The sequence below is a fragment of the Excalfactoria chinensis genome, chromosome Z, assembly GCF_039878825.1.
Source record: "Excalfactoria chinensis isolate bCotChi1 chromosome Z, bCotChi1.hap2, whole genome shotgun sequence".
Taxonomy (NCBI): domain Eukaryota; kingdom Metazoa; phylum Chordata; class Aves; order Galliformes; family Phasianidae; genus Excalfactoria; species Excalfactoria chinensis.
The window spans coordinates 19,415,352-19,435,245 of record NC_092857.1 but is presented as its reverse complement, the minus strand read 5'-3'; the positions used below and the strand labels follow the sequence as shown (position 1 = coordinate 19,435,245).

The 19,894-nt window shown below is 37.1% G+C and overlaps 1 protein-coding gene across 3 annotated transcripts in view; it reads right to left on the bottom strand.

The window, feature by feature from the left end:
• The window catches only part of RNF180 (ring finger protein 180), a 66,240-nt gene that overhangs the window by 8,702 nt on the left and 37,644 nt on the right, over positions 1-19,894 (bottom strand). For all 3 annotated transcript variants that reach the window (XM_072360535.1, XM_072360536.1, XM_072360537.1), the window contains 2 exons: positions 10,354-10,579; positions 7,707-7,832 (listed from right to left, as the gene is read on the bottom strand). In XM_072360535.1, the coding sequence (XP_072216636.1) occupies positions 7,707-7,832; positions 10,354-10,579 (352 nt within the window). The remainder of the gene's footprint in view (positions 1-7,706; positions 7,833-10,353; positions 10,580-19,894) is intronic.

The following is a 19,894-nucleotide window of genomic DNA, read 5'->3' as shown; positions in this document are numbered from 1 at the left end:
TACTCATTGTCTGAGATGTCAAAAATCTCACTTGTTTGTAAGCAGCAATATACACAAGTGAAACAGAAGTAACTTAAAATTATAACAATCAAAATAATTTGTAGAAGTTCTTGTAACAGTTACGGCTCTTAGGAGGCTTTATTCCGTATTGCTCAGCCTTTCAACATATATTTTTTTTCACAATCAGAAATGATAATCTTTTAATATATATATTTTTTCTCAGTAGCAATCTATATAAACCTGATATACGCAATCTAAATAAACCTAGGCTCTAAGCTCCTATATTACACATTTGTTCACAAAATACCTGCCTGCATTAACATATCTTTCAACCTTTTACTGTTAATAACTAGAACTAAGAGCTCTCGTCTCTTCCATACAGAAAGGAATAAACTGCTCATTTGTAGTATTTTTCCTCTTGGAAATATCACAAATATAATTCAAACAAAATTTACAAATAATTACACCTGACATAAAAGATACGACAGTTTTACTCTGTCTAAGAGAAAGAGAGCAGATATTTTTTCCATTAAAATAACACCCACTGGAATTCAGTGGAGATTATTTACAATTCCAGTTTTTTGTACAGCTACCATTTCTACCATTATCTTCAGTTCAAAGACATAACTGTAGTGCCTCTGTCAGAAATCAACAACAACCTTCTGAATCTTAATAACCAAATAAAAATGCATGAAGCAAGTTACCTTTTACTATTTTACAGATGAATAATTCAGCTCTTACCAATTAGAACACAAACCAGAAAGCCAGCTGGCATACCTCATCAAATAATCAAGTTATTGAGAAATAAAACAAGAGAATTTTTAAAAGGAAGAAATCCATGATGCCACACTATACACAAGGAAACACATTTTTACATGGAGAGTTATGTACATCTGAGATTTTTGCTAATTCTTTACATCTGAAAATCTATTTACTGAATTCATGAAAAATATTCAAAGGCTACCATGCCCAGCTCTTCTAATAAATTCACAACAAAGATAGAACAACTTCTGTTTTCTGTCATGGGCTGTTTATTTCTCTTCAAGTAAATGAATCAACAAGCATGGGAGGACACAACAAGCTTAGAAAATGTTGTCTGTCTGCTCAAACATCTATGATTATTCTGTAATTACAAGCTAATTGGTGAGTCTAAGAACTGGGATGCATTCAAAAATGGGGTAAGTAATCTCATGCTTCACAATATAAATGCTGTCAGAATGTGGGAATTGTGAAGGAATTTTGATAGTCAGTTTGTAATCAGACTTTTTTTTTTAAAATCACTAAGTGCATTTTTTGCTGGCTTTGTTCCCTTCCCCTAAAGTACAACACACTAAGTACAAAACAGGCAGAACACCATATGACAGATTTTTAAGATGATTTACAGCAAAACCTACCCTCCTAATTTAAAGCTTCTGTATTTGAAAATTCAATTGAGGGTGATGAAATAAAAATAATATGCAGTAATTGAAAAGCATGTTCTCATTTTTCAAGGTGCACACCAGCTCTGTGAACTGAAACATCAGCTTCTTTAATGCTGTTATCCTTCACCATAACAGTTCTCCTGACTGCAATCCATATGGCCTTGATGATGAATGCAAAATATTCACTATCCTTGTGAGAGCATGTCATGTATCTAAATACAGTCTATGTACATTTCAGATCAAACACATGTATTCCTTTAATTGTAAGGAGCACACCATTCTAAGTTTTCAACATGCTTATTAATGACACATAACAGTTACTGCAATTCTCATTTACTTCCCTTTTCATTAGCATTTTTATGTTGACAAGTTGTATCTCTACAGTGAATGTAACTTCTGGAATATCTCTGTTCTTACTGTAATAACTATATCATATATAACTATATAATAACATGTGTATGCATGTTATAATATGTTATATATATATATATATATGTAGTAACTATACAATAACACTAAAAAACAGGGAATGTCAAACAAAACCTTGAAATATTTAATTCTATATAGCATGTATACCAACAGCCAACGTGTGAAATCAGCTTGAAATTATTCAGAATATTCTAACTCAACATGTATTTTCCTATTGACTTTGTATCTCTTGTTCATGTCTATTTCCCTGTCTCTTCATGCAGTTATCACAGTCTCAAATTCTGTCCACTGCTGGCAACGTCTTGCAATGCTCCTACTTTCTTATCACCAAATACCTCTAAAAATCATGTTGCAAGACATGCATATATTTTTACTTTTATCATCTCCTCAGCTGTTCAAATGCTGTATTTCAGATATCATCAACTCTTGCTAAATTATAAAAAGATTCTTTAACCTTTTATATAATATTGTTGTAATAACTACTCTTGTTAGCTTTATTCCTAACTATTTATTTCCTTGCAGTTTCCATCTGTTGGGAATGCTACAATAAAAAATATGTAGAGGCAACAGCTATTGATATTTATAGGAAGGATTAATATAAAAAGCTCAAGATTGAATAAGTATAAAATAGCATAAATAGGATATCATTTGTCCCCAGTTTGGTGTACTTAGTTTGTCCTCAGATGCTATTTCCTGAATTGCATTATTACTGCATTTTCTTAAAAATTATAGTGACGTACTATTACTGATCATCTAATAAAAACTTTGAAGAGTTTTTTTTTATGTTTTGCTTACCACAAGACTTTCAGTGCTTAAAGATTTAATGTTTTAAGCCAATTTTACTGGAACACTAAGATAACAGTAATGTAAATACTTTCTTAAGTAAAATGATTGACTCTACTTTTGTGACAGAGAAGGCCAGAGACAATATGCAGTATAGGTATGCCAGAGCTTCACTGAATTCTATGTAAGACAAGACTTCTATTGCCACAAAACCTTTACATTTGCACATCCAGCTGCCTGACAGCGTGCCTCTTGCAACCTCTTCAGACAAACTGGTGGATGACCTATCTTGGAGCCATGTCATCATCTTCAAACTGATATTCAAATTTGTAGCCAAAGTCAATTCAGAAAATCCCTCCTTCTCATTTGAGCAAACAAAAGAAATACCAATTCCTCCAGAGAGAAAAATACACAATGCAAAACCATATCTTGAGAAGGCTGGCATAGTTTTTTGAATTCAAAGTCTTGTAATACTGGCATTACTTAAGCACTTTTTAGGAAGCTGACCAAGGTTTTACAGAAATAGCTGTGTGAAAAGCTGTCATATTTCTTAATTGGAAAATAAAAAATAAATTTTCACCAAAAAATATTACTTAAAATTTTATCAAGAAAGATCTTAACACCGGTGGCGCACGGTGTTAGAACCGCCGCTTGCAACACCAGAGGGCCCGGGTTCAAATCCCCCTTGTGGCGTAAGGGGTAAAACTGCCGCTCTGCTACACTAGAGGGCTCGAATCCCGGGAGTTGGACTCGATGATCTCTAAGGTCCCTTCCAACTCGCACGATACTATGATACTATGATTTAGAATTAAAATAGAATATGTTTAAGATAAACTAAGTTTATAAACTGTTAAAAAATCCTGTTAGGAAGCAGAAAAAAAATGTACATGTTCAGTCTTCTTTTTTCTTTTCTCTAATAGCTGAATGGAATAGGCTTCCTAGATAAGCTGCAGACGCCCCATCCCTGAAGGTGTTCAAGCCAGGCTGGATAAGGCACTGATCTACAAGGTGCACACAGAAGCGGGGCTTGACTAGATGACTTTTAGAGGCTTTTACCACCATTCTCTGTAACCTCCTCTCAGCCACAGATTCTTCTTTATTCTTACAGTAAATGGGATTTCTGTGTGGTGTCTAATAAAATCTCTGTACACTGAGCAAATATAACTTTCAAGGTAAGATATCCTTACACCAGTAGAGACTCTTCAGGGGCTATTTTATTACAAATTGCTCTACTATGCACTGCATTTTAGTGCTAAGTGTATTGAAGGAGTGTACTGGAGAAGCGCGTCTGCCATTATCTTTACGAAACACAGTTCACAGCTAACTACAGATAAAATCAATTTTACTGGGCATTGTTCAGTGGCCACTATATTTATTTTCCCATTCAGCTTGGCCTAGCTGGCAATAACCATTCCTCACTTCCAGTAAAATGCATGGAAAGAAAAAAAATTACTTGCTAATCCCTGCTGGTGATGAAGACAGAAGGCGTTTTTGCTGGCACACGTTCACAGAAATCAGTCACAAGCTGAACTAGTCTCAGCAGACTCTTACATAAAGCATAAAATTAAGTACATGGTAAGTATTATGCACTGAACAGATTCTATGATGAAAGAGTACCATTGCAAAAACATAATAGTTCCAAATTTAGCCAGGGTGGTGTAAGCAGGATTATGTATTGTTCTCAGTTGTTTCTGGAGGGCAAATACCAAGTATTTATGTAATTTTATTTGATAAATACATAACATTATTTTATGATGTTTAAGTAAAAATTGTAACTGAAGATAGAATTGCCAGCAAACTGTAAGATACCTCAAAGGAAAAGGCGCACTGGAATAGACTAAAGGCCTATCACCCTATTATTCTTTCTCTAACAAGGTCAAACAATGAGAAACTGATGAAAAGTGAAGAAGAGTATAAGAATGGAGCAAGCACATTGCAGTACCTTCCTGGTATATTCTCCTGGTTCCCACGGACACACAGCCCAAGTGTTTTGTTTCTATTCTTAGTGGATCATGGCACCAGTAACTTGAAAAACAGCACCGCTTTTCTCTTTCCCTTCTTTTTAAAAAAAGAAATATGATGAATTCAAAACCTAGTTGTTGAGATTTTAGACATGTATTTTTACAGCTGTTTAGCATTTTTTTTCCTGTCTTTCTAGCTGAAATCACTGAAAGAATCTTGAATAAAGGAAGATTTTTGAGTGTTGTACCCCAATGTGCATTTTTAAAGACAGAGATAAAAGTATGTATCAGTAGGTGTTAATAAAATCTTTCACAATATTTCTACCTTTTTTGAAAAATGCATAAAAATCTGAGCACTCTTTTTCTCTAAAGAATTGTTATCAAAAAGGATATGGCAGATGTGGCCTGCTGCAGGCTAGGAGCTCCCACTGGTAACAACAGGAGTTGAAATCACTGTTCTATCTTGCAGTCCCTGCCTGGTGCAGAAGCCAATAGCTTTTTGTTACATTACTAAACAGATGTGATCAGTAAGAAGATAGCACAGATTCCATTAAATGCAACATTGGTGGAATATCTTCTAGATTAAGCACTCAAAAAACTGTTGCGGGTTAATCGAAAATCTACCTGTGCCCGTGACAGGGGGCAGCTGGCCCACAGGGCCACTGGCCCAAAAAGGAAAGGAAAAAAGGGAAAGGGAAAAGAAAACAGCGGCAACGATATAAGGAGGCACACTTATTTACTAAATACTATATCGAAATACAGCATAACACGATATAATACAATATAATTGAAATTAAGACTAATGAATCAAGCAAAATAGGAGAGAGAGTGAGTCCCAAAACCGAGAGGCCTACTGTAAGCTCTAGGCAAAACGGCTGGAACGCTCCCCACGCTCCGAGGATCCAAGAGAGTGATTCTAGCCCAGGAATGAGATTATATAGTGTCCTTGTCCTGTGACTTATCCCTGACTGTGATGTCCTCTGGGATACATAGTCTTCTTCTGTGAGCTGAACATTCGGTAAATTATCCATACTTTACATGATGTTATGATGTGGAATACTGATATAATAAAAAGAACCATCCTGTTTCTAAATTGGCTTTCTCACTTCCATTGTAATGACTATATATTAAATAAAAATCTTAGCATAAGAACAGTTAGAGGGAATTTCCCATCATCCTACCAAAACCTATACTTTTAAATAGCTATTAAGTCTTGTAACACAGTAGTTTTGTAATTCCCATCTCTCATTGTGAACACTATTTATGTAATCTTTGGGTACATCTAAAATCTTCCCTACGCAGGCAGACAGCACTATTTTACCACATTTCCATCTCTATCTTGACTACCATATTTTTCTGGTTTCCCTAATGTATTTCTATCTCAGTTTTATATGAAAACTTTTTCAATAACTATATAAAGCCCAGTCTCCTAACTGTCTCAGTCTGTCTTTGACACTCCTACATCTGACTATAGCAAATTCGTTTGCATTGTACCCTCAATTTAAATGACTGTAAATCACTTTTTCTTTAAATCACATCTATGGAATCAAATTACTTTTTGAGATTTTCCCTTAGTTTATGAACTTTCTGTGATTGTGTAGTGTTTACAGAATGCAGTTCCAGTCTGGCATTGCATAAGGAAGGCTACACTTTCAGATATTGTTCAATGGCAGGTTTTAGACTTGAGTAAGTATGACAGCCTCCAGCGATGCACACTTGCTATCTAACTGCCTTATTAAAACTACAACACCTATTATCTCTTTAACAACATAGTTATTTGAGCCGTTATTTTTATTGTGCACTTACATTTTTTGAAGTTACTGATACTCAAAGTAATTGAGAAATGTAATGCATTTGTTTATTTCATAAAGTAAAATTTTAAAGGCAGATTTTAAAGAGACATTGTTAACAGTTCACTGACATTTCAGTTGTTGCTGAGTGATGAGAGCATGCCCAGAGCTAGACAGGGCTGCCTGGTGGGGAAAAGCCATTGCCATTATGGCACCAGGGGGCAGGGCAGCTCTAGGACAGGTGGCCTGAGTTAGCGGCAGGGTTATTCAGTACCATATGACATCGTGTGGAAGGCTATAAACCTGTGGGAGTTGGCCACGCACAGCCAGTGCTTGAGGGTTGCTGGGCGTTGTTTGGCAGTCGGTGAAATGTTGCATTGGTATCAGGGTGTTTGTCAGTGTGCAGCTGTATTATGACCCAGGCATTGTTTGGTGGGTGGCAATTATGTGCCACCACAGAGATATGTATCACAACATTTTTGTTTCTGTTTTCTTGTTGTGTCTTAGTAAGTTGTTTTTACCACAACCCACAAGTTCTATTTTGTTTCCAATTCTCTCCCTCATCCTACTGGGGTGGGGGGAGGGGTGAGGAAATGCAGTGTGGTGTTGAGCAGCTGCCAGGTTAAAATACACCACCCCTACACTGGCAAGGTGTAACCCTGGTCAAGGAACATATCCCACCAAATCTCTTCTTGGACAGTGATAAAGTATATTACAAAGAGGCAGTTATCCTCACATCAAAAATTCCATGTTTTCATCCCCTCTGCACAGCCATCATGTCCTTCCTTAAAAAGCCCCATCCTTACTCCATTTCACATGTATAAAACAATAAAATAAAATAGTACATTTGGTATTATTCTAAATTTTAATATGAATTTATTAATAAAAGAGACTGAATTCTTGAGGGTGGTCTTTATTGGCTAGACTGAAAATTGGTAATTTTTTTCCAGAGCAATTTTCTTTCTTCCACCTTGCAGCCACATTTTTTTTTTTTTTCCAAAACAGGAAACCACATATAATTATCCTCATAATGTGCACAAAATTAAGGATTTAAGAACAAGTAGAAATTTATACTCACAAATTGCCTTTCTGAAATTTGCAATATATGTTTAAATCTGGAACACTACATATGAATCACAGAGGGAGAATTTAACTCAATTACAACTATCATCCACTGCTGGTTTCCTATAGCACAGATCAGCTAGAGACTTATTTTCAATTGTATTCAAAACTCAACAAAGCTTAGGAAAATCTTCAACAAATACAGACACAAAGTCTAAAAATTATTCTTGTCTAAAATGATATGTAAGTAATGTCCTTACCTTCAAAAACTCTGAAAGCTTTCTTGCAGCTTGGTAGAGGCCATTTTGCAGAATTAGATTTTTGAAAGCTTTCTTGTAGCTTCAAATATTCCGTAGGGAAAAAGGACTTGGTAGAGTTGTTCAATTCTACAATAATTAACAGGAAACAACATATGTATAAATGCTGTATATGGCTATGCAACACAATAAAAGTGCTTTGTCTACTGTGAAGTAGAGCTCTTCAAGACTTTTGAATCAAAAATCCTACTCCCCAGACATCGCAAGAACAAGATTTAAACATGCTATTTCCTCAGAAATAAAACATTTAGAAAAGATGTCAAGTGCTAACAAAATGAAATACATTGCAGATCAGTTTATTCAACTTATAGGCCTATGATGACTTCAATGAGTCTATTGGTCTGACTGTGGTATTACTTCTTAGCTCATGTTATTTTTTGTTATAACACTGTCACTCAGTAACAGATGGTAATGCAGAAAAAGGAAAAGTCTAAAAATTATTTTGAACATTTTTAATATACAACATTAATGAACATTCATAGAATGGTTAATGACAGGTTATAAGAGTTGACAATAACCCATAAATCTCAGGAGCTTATTAGCTCAAGAAGACGTAATTTCAGTTAACATGGTCTGCAACTTAAATCTGGGAAAACTAACCCATCCGGAGAAAGAAAAGAATGGAAAATAAAGTTTAAAAGTAACAACATTTTCCTACTACAAAAATGAACTGACCTGATGATAGCAGACAGAGTTTTCAAGTTAGCAGTTAGTATGAAAAACTTAAAAACCCACAGTTTCAATTGCTTAACAAAGATTTTACCATCTAAATGTCATGTCTCCAGATAAATACAAATAATATAGCTGCTGCTACAACTCCTTGTATGTCTTAAAAGAAAGAAAAGGCCCTTCAAGGACCTTTTAAAAAGCTTATGTACTATTATTCTACTTTATTCATTGCAATTTTTATTTTCAAGGATAGAAAAGACAGAAAAGGCTTATTTCATGTAGGCAACAGGACGGATGAATCACAGAATCATTGAATCATGGAGTGGTTTGAATTGAAAAGGACCTTTAAGATCATCTAATTCCAACCCCCTGCTATAGGCAGGGACACCTCCATGTAGAACAGGTTGCTCAAAGCCCCATCCAGCCTGGCCTTGAACAAACCCAGGGAAGGGGCATTAACAGCCTTACTAAGCAACCTGTTCCAGTGTCTCATCACTCTCATAGTAAATAACTTCTTCCTGATATCTAGGCTAAATCTACCATTTTTCAGTTGAACACCATTTCCCCTCACCCTGTCATTACATGCCTTATAAAAAGTCACTCCACAGCTTTCCTGTAGGCCCCCTTCAGGTACTGGAAGGCCACTACAAGGTCTCCTTGCAGCCTTCTTCAAGCTGAGAAGCGCTAGCTCTCTCGGTCTGTCCTCATAAGGAAGGTACTCCAGCCCTCAGATCATCCTCATTGCCCTCCTCTGGACTGCTATGTTATGATTGTGTATATACAGTTTGAAGCTCTGCAAAGTCCTCCACTTACCATAGAGATACTTTATTGAAGTGGAATTTCATTTGCGGTGTTTGAATTTACCTTTTAAAGCTCCAGGTACAAAAGAAAGATTTTATGCTGCTCTATAAAAGCCAACCATTACTCATCATCAGAATATCTCTTCAAATATCAAAAAGGTTTAAGCCTGCATGGAACAGTCCTAGAAAGAGTTAAATATGAAGAAATCCTCACAATGGATAGCAAGACTAAATTTTGCTCACTATGAATTTTGGATGTACTCACTGCACACTATTATCTCTTTGGACAAGAGACTGATTTTATAACTGTATGCTACACTTTTAACTATGTATTTTTTCAGATATATTGAAATTCAGCAAAGGCAAATGTGGGGTAGTGCATCCCTGGTGGAATGACCACCTGCACTGATACAGTCAGGGGCTAATCTGCTGGAAGGTAGCTCTGTGGATAGGGACATGTGAGTCTGGTGGACGTCAAGCTCACTGTGAGCCAGGAGCGTGCCCCTGTGGTCAAGCTCAGTGGTATCCTGGTTTGTATGAGGAACAGCATTGCCAGTAGGTTGAGTGAAGTTATCCTCTCCCTTTACTCTGCTCTGGTAAGGCCTCATCTGGAGTACTGTGTCCAGCTATGGGCTCCCAAGTACAAGAGAAATATGGAGCTCTAGGAGAGGGCATAGAAAAGGGCAGTTAAAATGATGAATGGACTATAGCATCTCTTCTATAAGAAAGGCTGAAGGGGCTGGGCCTATTCTGTCTGGAGAAGAGAAGGCTCAGTGGAAATCTGAAGAAAGGATGTCAAATAAATTGAGCCAGACTCTTCTCAGTAGGGTCCAGTGTTAGGATGAGAGGCAAGGGCACAAACTCAAACACAGGAAGTTCTGAATGATCACAAGAAAAAAATTCTTTACTACGAAGATGACTGAGTGCAGGAAACGGAGATACTCAATAGCTATCTGGACACAATTCTGGTTTTCCTTAGGGGATTCTACACAGGCAGGAAAGGTTGGAGTAGATGATCTCCAGAGGTCCTATCCAACATCAAACATATTGTAATTCTCTGTAACACACAAATGAAAAATTAGAAGAAACTTTCAATACTGTAAAAGCTTTCAATTTGATACCTGTTTGGAAAAAGACTCTGGCAATTGTAGTACGACACAGTGGACATGGAGTGCTGGCTGGATTGTCTTTGGCAAGCATCCTTAAGCATGGTTCACAAAAGATATGGTGGCATGGGTAGCACATGTAAGGATTGAAATAAACATCCAGGCACACTGCACAGAGATAGCTTTCCTTATCTCCTCTGAGTTCAGGTTCATCGTCTGTATGCAGATTATCATTTGCAGTCTGCAAGAAGAAAAAGAAAACATCTCTTCAGAGCTCATCTCATGACTATTCTGGATAAACTAATCAGCAGGAAAGTGTTTTAAATAATGGTTAAGATGTCAATACATGTGGGCAATATTAATTTTTAATAAAGGTTAATTTTAATGAGGTGATGAAACATATTGGTAAGAAAGGAATGTCACAAGTATTCTGATAGAAGAACAAAAATCATATGAGACAGTAAAAAAAGAAAAAGAAATAACAAAAGCAACAATGCTGAATACAGCTGCACTGCAGTCACATTTTTTAAAAATAAATTTTAACAATATACTTACAACTTTATTATGAGAATAACTGCTGTATAGTTTCCCAAGAAAGGCAAAACAAAACTAAAATCTAAAACTAAAAATAACCTGGACATAGCTCTTCAGTTGAGAAGTCATCAGCAAAGTGCGTGCTTTGGTATGAATGCTGATTCACAATTTGAAGCAAGCCACAATTTTATTACTATAATGCAGAAACCAAACCTTCAAGTAGAAGGTTCAGTTGAGTCATGGATGCAGGCTCTAGCATGCATGCTTGACATCTTAAAATGTCACGACTTTAAACTAGGTTTGAAGGTGTAGTGAGGTGATAGCAAGCCTGTTCATAATAGGGTGTGGGACAGCATAGCTGGGTTAGAGGGACAGGGTGCTAGAAGGTGTCTCAACCTCTGCCCTGATGTGCTGGAAACGTTGCAGCACACATGAAATCTTATGAGAAAGAGCCAGGGACCAGTGAGGCAACACGAGAAAGTAATAGGGAAACTCAAGAAAAACATTTTGGAGGAATCAAAGAGTTAATCTTAAAGAAGGCAACAAAGTTGGCTCCTAGATGAAGTACCTCTATGCCAATGCATGCAGATTGGGAAACAAACAGTAGGAGATGGAAGCCACTGTGCTTCTAGCAAATCCTGATGTAGTTGCTGTCACTGAAACCTGGAAGGATGATTTCCATGACTGGAATGTGGCTGTTGATGGCTACAAACTGTTCAGAATGGAGAGGCAAGGAAGGATGAAAGACACTGAACTCTACATCAAGGAAGGAATAGTGTGTGAAGAATTATCTCTGAATGGCCATGAGCAAGTCAAAAGCTTTGGTTGAGAGTTACAGATCAAGACAACAAAGGGAACCTTGTGTCTTGGTGTCTACCAAAGGCCATCTGATCAAGCAGAACTTGTTGACGAAGGCTTCGCAACCCTACCAATAAGGTGGATTGCAAGCAGGACATAAGCCACCAATGTACCCTCGAAGCCCAAAAAAACAGCTCAGGCTACATCAAAAGAATTATGTTCAGCAGAGCAAGAATGATCCAAGGGATGAAATGCCTCTCCTGCAAGGACAAGCTGAGAGAACTGGGGCTGTTCAACCTGGAGAAGAGAAGGCTCTGGGGAAACCTGACAGTGGCCTTTCAGCATCAAAAGGGAGCCTCTAAGAAAGAAGGGAGAGTCTCTTTAGCAGTGTTTGTTGTGACAGGACAAGGGGGAATGGTTGCAGACTAAAGAGAGGAGATTTAGATTGAATATAAGGAAAATTTTTTTTTGTATATATAAAACCCCTTTCTCAAGCACTGCTCTGCATCTACTTCCTTGGTAGCTCTTCAGAAGTCCTTACATACTGATACTTAGAATACCTAATGATACCCTTTTACTCAATAAATATTACTTTGTGCTAAAGTAGCTGCTTGATTTGCATTTAATTTCCTTGACTGCTAGTTGTATGTTTCATGGGCCACTTTTGAGACTTGTGGGCCACAGCAGACAACCACTGTCTGATGCTGGTATAGCAAATATTAACAATAACTATTATTTTATGCCTAAATTGTGTGCCCCGGTGGCGCAGCTGTAGAATTGCCGCTTGCAACACCAGAGGGCCCGGGTTCGAATCCCCCCTGTGGCGCAAGGGGTAGAAGTGCCGCTCTGCTACACAGAGGGCTCAAATCCTGGGAGTTGGACTCGGTGATCTCTAAGGTCCCTTCCAACTCGCACAATACTATGATACTATGATACTATGATGATGAGCGTCTCTATGTTGATTTCAGGGATGATCACATGTATAACTTACTGGTTTGGATTTCTGTGTTTTCTCACTACTGTCAGACAGCTGTTGACTGGGACACTCATCAGCAAAAATAATGAATAGGCTCCAACAGTATCTATACTGTGGGATGCATTTAAGAACACAAAAAATATTCACCTAGAATTTATCAGCTCTAGTAAGTAGTAGTCCTGCCAGACTTTCTCAGCTCTATGTGACCTGTTTTCAGAACAGTTGCCAAAGTGCTCAGAGATTCTGGCCTGCTGTGACTTAAGTGCATGGAAACAGCTTGGATTTAGCACTGTCTCCAATCATAAGATCATGTGAAACCCAGAGTGTCAACATATATGTGGCTCTTGTAACTCTTATCTCAGCATTTATTACTCCAGGTTTCTCCATTCCAGGTCTGAGATGGGTCCAGAAAACATTTGCATGTACTGAAATTTACTCGGCTGCCCTGATGCACAGCCAATGTAATCTGTCTGGGACTATTATTTCTAGCTCTGTGCTGCATGAAAACAACTGTGTCATATTCTGGGGAAAGCCTGCCCAAAACAGTGTTAGAAGCACTGCATTACACCAATTATTCTCTTAACCCAGACTGTCCCTATACGTACAGCACAAATATCCCACACCTGAAGGACATGGTAAAAGATCACCATGAAGTGACTGCTGCTAGGTAATTCTAAAATGAAGGAAGCCTCACAACACGATTTCATTGACATAACACGGAAATGACACCGGCACAGGAAGCAAGGAGTATAGTCACAGCTTGATATGTGACACAGATGACTTTGGTAGAAATAACGAAGTTCTGATATGTTGTGACAAAAACCATCCCTGCAGTCCCAGCTCCAACCCACAGAACTCTGCCACGTTAGGATAAAATCATAATTAAAAGCTAGCATAAACCCGAATGTTGTGGAGTGGAAGCAATTTTTGCTGACTGGTTTTGATGAATGCTGACCTGAGAGAAAATACATGATGTGTAGTTGAGCTATCTCTCTCACAGGCTTCAAGTTAAACATTTTCCATGAAGCAATTAAACAAATGATGGAGCTAGAAGCAAAATGGCTGAGAACTCAAGGGCAATTGCTGGTTCAGAGGCTTTGTAGCCAGCTTGAGAAGAACAGACAGGAGAATCTCTGAGCCATTTACAATTAGCAAGTACATAAAAATCACCCTATTGTCCTAACTAGACTCTAGGTATGAGTAATTTGATTAGTGGATCAGAGGAAGAGCTATCATTTCTACTGCTTTGCCCCTCTTCTCAAAAGATCTATATATGCACACAATTTTAGAATTGCAAAGCTAAATCAAAGCAAATTCCAAACTCTAGTGCGAAGCTTGAGCAAATATTTTATAGGGTTACCATTTTTCATCTGCAGTTAAGCAGTGCCTGAATATTTGAATTAGAAGGAAAGCTTCAGTGCTTGAGATCTTTACAACTGTAAGACAGACCACTGCTTTTGCAGAACGATAATACAAACAGAAATGAGAAATGACAGACATCAAAGACAGTGACAAAAAGGAAGATAGCAAAATACTATTTAATACTATTTAGCAAAATATTTCTTTACTCAGTTTAGGTCAGCCATGCTGGCTGTGTCCCCTCACAGCTCCCCATTTCCTGTACAGGCAGGACAATACAAAAAGCTGAAATATCTGCATGCAGAATCACCAACCTCCGCATCTAATACTAGACTAGGCTGCCCAGGGCTTTGAACACCTCCAGGGATGGGGCACCCACAGCCTCTCTGGGCAGCCTGTTCCAGCACCTCACCACTCTTGGTAAAGAACTTCCCCCTGATATCCAACCTAAATCTTCCCTCCCTCAACTTAAAACCATTTCCCCTTGTCTTGCTGTTATCTACCCTTTCACAGAGTTGACTTCCTTCCATTTTAAAGGTTCCCTTTAAATAACGGAAGGCTGTAATGAGGTCACCCTGCAGCCTTCTGTTCTACAGACATTGAGAAGAAAAAACATGCACCAAGACTACAAACAGTTAAAAGTAAGCCTACAGAGAAATGTCACTTTAAATGAAGCAATTTACAATGCTTTTAAAGTTCTTTTAAATGTCCATAATTACAGAGAATGATAACAAAGAAAATATCAGTTCTGCAGTTCACAGAATTCAAAAAATTAACTGTCTGAAATAAAACCTGGGAAAAAAAAACACACATAAAACTGTATTTCATACAAATATTACGCCAGCAAAGATTAATGATCAAAGGTGGATTTTTGAAGGGCTCTGAAGCTAAGTAAATACTACAGAATGGTTTCCATATATTTCACTTTTTAATCAGAAATATAAAGGTACCTATGAATGCTTTAACAATGCAAATGTAAGTCCAAATTAATTAGCAGTTAACTTTTTAAGAGCATGTAATAATGTAGCAATAAATTGCCCTGAAATGATAATAGAATATGACTATACATGCCTCACAGGATTATATTCTCTAATACTTCTAACAGAAAGTTTAAACAGAAGAATGATGTCGACTCTCCAGTAACTTCCATGATGAAAATTTCAGGGGTAATCCATTCAGTCTGGACACACTTTTATCAGATGACAATTTTGTAGTGTTGTGGTGCTAAGAATGAGAAATAATCTGTGTATGGGAAATGCTGAGAAGCAAAGCACTGTGCTGTATGGTGGACTAGAAAAACTCCTAGCAGAGTGAAGTGCTGGCTAAAGTTTAGGAATGTACATTATGAAATAGCTGGGCATTACAATGGATGAGACTGTGTAAGAGTGATGGAGAACCCTGTGGAACAAAGACTAGGGAAACATACATTATTAGTGCATAGCTTATCGAATACACTCAGAACTTCTTACTTAGCTTCATCCTTGCTATAAACTTTGTAGATCCCATTCCAGAATGCATTTCTAACATAATATAATGACAATTTTTTTTCCAGATAATGACTTATGTAGCGATCAGATTAGCTGTTATGTAGATTCGTTAGGAGGAAAAAAATCTTGTTCTCTCCTTGCATGCTTAATGTGAAGGTGTATAAACCACAGTTTCTTTGCAGTAGCAAACACTTTTCTGTTTTCTTATGTGTAAAGTACCTCAAACAGTACCTTGAAATGGGGACAGTGGTCTGTTAGAGAAGAATACACAAATCTACTTTCTTGCAATTCCAGACTAGGAGGAAGACCTAATTTGCTGCACATTTGGGTACCTCACATTTTGAATGCATAGTCTTCATTGGTCTCTTGAAACCTGCTCCTTTGTCAGTTCCCTGCTATTCATAAATTGAACATAAATGACACCACAGTGATTTGCAGCTTTAAAGACTTCATTCACATTATATAATCAAAACCACACACTAACAGTCTGAAAAGTTTGAAAGGATTAATATAGATCCTCTTTTGCACAGAAATAGATCAAGAAGAAATAAATATTTTGGCTATTACTGGAAAAGAAACATCTGTTGTTTTAGCCTAATTTCCTACAAAAATACAGCTAATTAGATTGCCGTATCTGTCAGGTTGTCCCGCAACAGCTTTGAAACCCGTTAGTTAACTGTAACTAAATCCAATACAATGTTAGAGCTTCCTGAAAAATTCATAAAAATTGACAGACTGAAATGAGTGCCATCACTTTAAAGCTATTTCAGAGAATTGAAAGGAGAGAGATAAAGATGATGAAGGGTACAGCCAAGGTCATGTGGTTTGTTCAGCCTGGAACAGACTAAAAAGAGGCCTCATGGTGGCCCACAGCTTTCTTTGGTAAATAGCAGAGGGACAGCTGCTCGTCTCTTCCCTATGGTGACAGTCATAGGACCTGAGGGGATGGCATTGAAGCAGCATCAGGGAAGGGCTATGTTGGGTATCAGACTAAAGGTTCTTCACCAGAGGGTGGTCTGGCCCTGGAACAGGCTGCCCAGAGCAGTGGTCACAACCCAACCTGACAGAGCTCAAGAAATGCTGAGTTTTGGGTAGCTTCATGTGGTGCCAGCAGCTGGGTCCCTCCCAAGTACAGATATTCTGTGACTCTGTGATTACTGTGGGAAAGTCTGTAGGTGTCTACAGTGAAGACTTGGAAGAGCAAAGCAGTGACATGGTATAAGAGAGCAGTACTATAAGAAGCTTTAACATCTGCAAATAATAGCTGGGAGACTTAGGCATAGAGAGAGTAAAGAAACCGCAAATGATCATAGACAGGAGGAGGAACAAATATATTAGTTATGAGATAAGAAAGTAGGCTTTACCTATTCACATAACAACTTCTAGTGATGATATGAGCATTAATATGTTGTTGCTTTGATCAGAAATTACGTAACCTGATTTTTGCAGACTAAATTGGTCTGAAACAAATAGAAAACAAACCAAGTCCAAAACACAGTAGGAAAAATCATAAATCTTTGCTAACTAACCTAGCAAAAATTCTTTCAAATCAGGCCATAAGGTCCACTGGGGACTGTTTGCCTTTAAGCACTCTATTTTTGTTGACTGGTATGATGAATATACAAGGACATTTTTTCAGGATGCTTGCAAACCTAAGCTTGAAACATATGAATCATAATAGGTTGCAAACATCAATGCCCACAGCTTATATATCTGTACAAATCAATAATTCACTCTGAACTACCTGCACTCTACTATACAATATTTTAGCAAGATCCAAAGGAAAGCTAAAAACTTCAAAGCTTGGCAAAGCAACTCAAGCAGTTCTGCAGAGCTGCCTACTACCAGGAGCCTTGGCCTCTCTGCAGACTCTCTCTGCTGCACTTGGGTTTTATGAACTGCTCAAGGGAGAAACAACTGAGGAACATTCATTTTCTTCCATAGAGAACTTTTGTTTAAAGCAAGCAGCATATTTATTTTTATGTTATGTCATTTAGAAATAGCTACAGGCAATGGTGTTTTCCATCTCCTTCGGCGAAGCGCTCTGGAAACCTTAGCTTCTAAGGTAAGTACTAATGAGACACCTATGCTTTTAGTATGTGAAGCTTTAAAGAGACAACAATAAATGTATAAACAATACAAGTGAAAATTAGGTTTTTCTGAACAGATATTTGCACTCTAACCTCCAGTTACTCTCTCTGTGTTTCAGAGAAAATAACATACTACCTGTCTTCCTTCTTAAAGACAATACCTTCCTTAACACCCAAATTCCCTTTCCCTCTCTGTTAAATGAAAGTTATTCTGACGTTATGTTTATTCGCGAATGATACTACTTTACTTATTTGAAAGGACATCCTCATCCCACATTTTTTCCCCATGCTCTAGCAACCTGCCTAATCAAATATGCTTGATTTGATTTGTCTAATCATATATCTGTGCACAAACTATCTTTACTGTATCAACCTCAGATTTTTTTCTTTCTTCAGTTAATGATGACTACAATAGTATGACTACAAACTTTTCTTAATACTGAATGATGACATACTAAGCAACATAGGCAAGCTATATTTCTCACCACGTTAAGTTTACTCAGTTGTTACTCACAGAACTCAGCTGAGAAAATTAAGTAGGTTTTAATGACAGTTAGGAATAAAGATCAAAAGGGCTGTGCATTGATGATGACTCTTTGAGAGATACTCTGAGATCACCTCTCATGATTTCAAAGAAGGTATATAAATAATGCTGGAAAATGTTCAGGTAGAAACAACTGTGTTAACTATGAACTAGAAACTGAGCAACTGTAATGGATGGATACAAGATCGTGGATCAGTACTTACAAACACTGGAACAACAATACTGGACATTATTCACCATAGTTTCTAAGCAAGAAGTCAAGAGTCCAGAGCTAAGGAACTACATGTATTTCACTTATGTTATGTCATGCTGCCCCTTCATTGATGTCATTTACAACGGCACCAGATCAGAGGTGCCACCAATGGATGATACAGGGAGATGACAAATCTGTCAATTCTACTGAGCCTTGGAGGACCAAAAAACTCCTCACATATTTACTGAATGTTAGGATGCCTTCATACCCACTGGGAAAACATGGTTATAGAAAATCATTTAAAGAAAATAACTTGTGCTTGCCCCAAAGAAATTTCTCCTTGTATTGTCTACACAGATTGCTTTTAAAGACTCTTGAAATTCAGTACCGTTACTGAGACCTCTGCTAGAATATAATACCCAAGTATTATACACAATTTAAAACTGACATTGAAAACTAGAAAGGGGACAATGAAATAAAAGCCTAAAATACATCTTACAACAAAAGGCACAGCAATTCAATCAGCCTGAAATTTTTAAACCTACTGGACGGAATAAAATTTGAAGTGAAAACAAACCACACATTTTGTGGAAGAAATGAAAAACAAAAACCAAATCCCACACATACAGGTAAAGGAGGAAAAAAGGATCTAATACTTTATCTTTTTATTCCAGTAAAGACCTCACAGAACTGGCAATGAGTATTTTAATGTACTACTGATTTATACTATTTTAATCAGGTTAAAACAAGCAACCCACATAGATAATGGCCTTGCAACTGGTTATTTTATACATCTCCCTTATTAACAAGCATCTGCTTCCTGTTATGATGGATTTGAAATTATTTACGCATTTTTTGTAAAGAATCTTGGACAAACCCTGATTCCTTTTATGAAGTAACTGAACTGCTAAGCTTTTGGAATATAAATGGAAATTGGCAATATTATCCTCCTGGAAATTTCTCTTAGGAGAATCAAATTTACTGTTAAAGGTAGAACTACAAACATAACTCTTATGAAGATCTCTTATGGTGATGAAATCTATTTCATTGATTAATAAAAAGTATTTTTCCTATTAGAACAATTTAATTACTAAGGTAAATTCGGAAGTAGACTACTGGAATACATATTACTTGAAGTACTTGAATAACAGTAATTTCAATGCTTGTGTCTTTATATTCACCTCTCAACAAGTATAGAAGAAGTTCAAGCTTATCTTCATTTTTTCTTTTATTTTGCATTTAACTAAATATACATACTGTTTATTCAGGAATTTAGGAGAATAATGTAGGCATTACAGCTAATTTGGCAAACGCGGCTTCACAACAGATATTAATATGCAGAGAACATCCAGGCATAGCAATTAGTTAAGCCACACCTAACAATAAAGCAAATGTTAATAATAACTCATCTTTTTAACAACTAGTATTTCAAATAACATGATGAAATAATTAATTCCCAAAAGTCTGCAAATTCTGCACAGAGAAAGCAATCTCTATCTACACCTGGAAAATTCTCTTCTGCTGGTAGTTCATTCTGTACATGGTAAAAAGAAACAATCCTGCCAGTCTGCACAT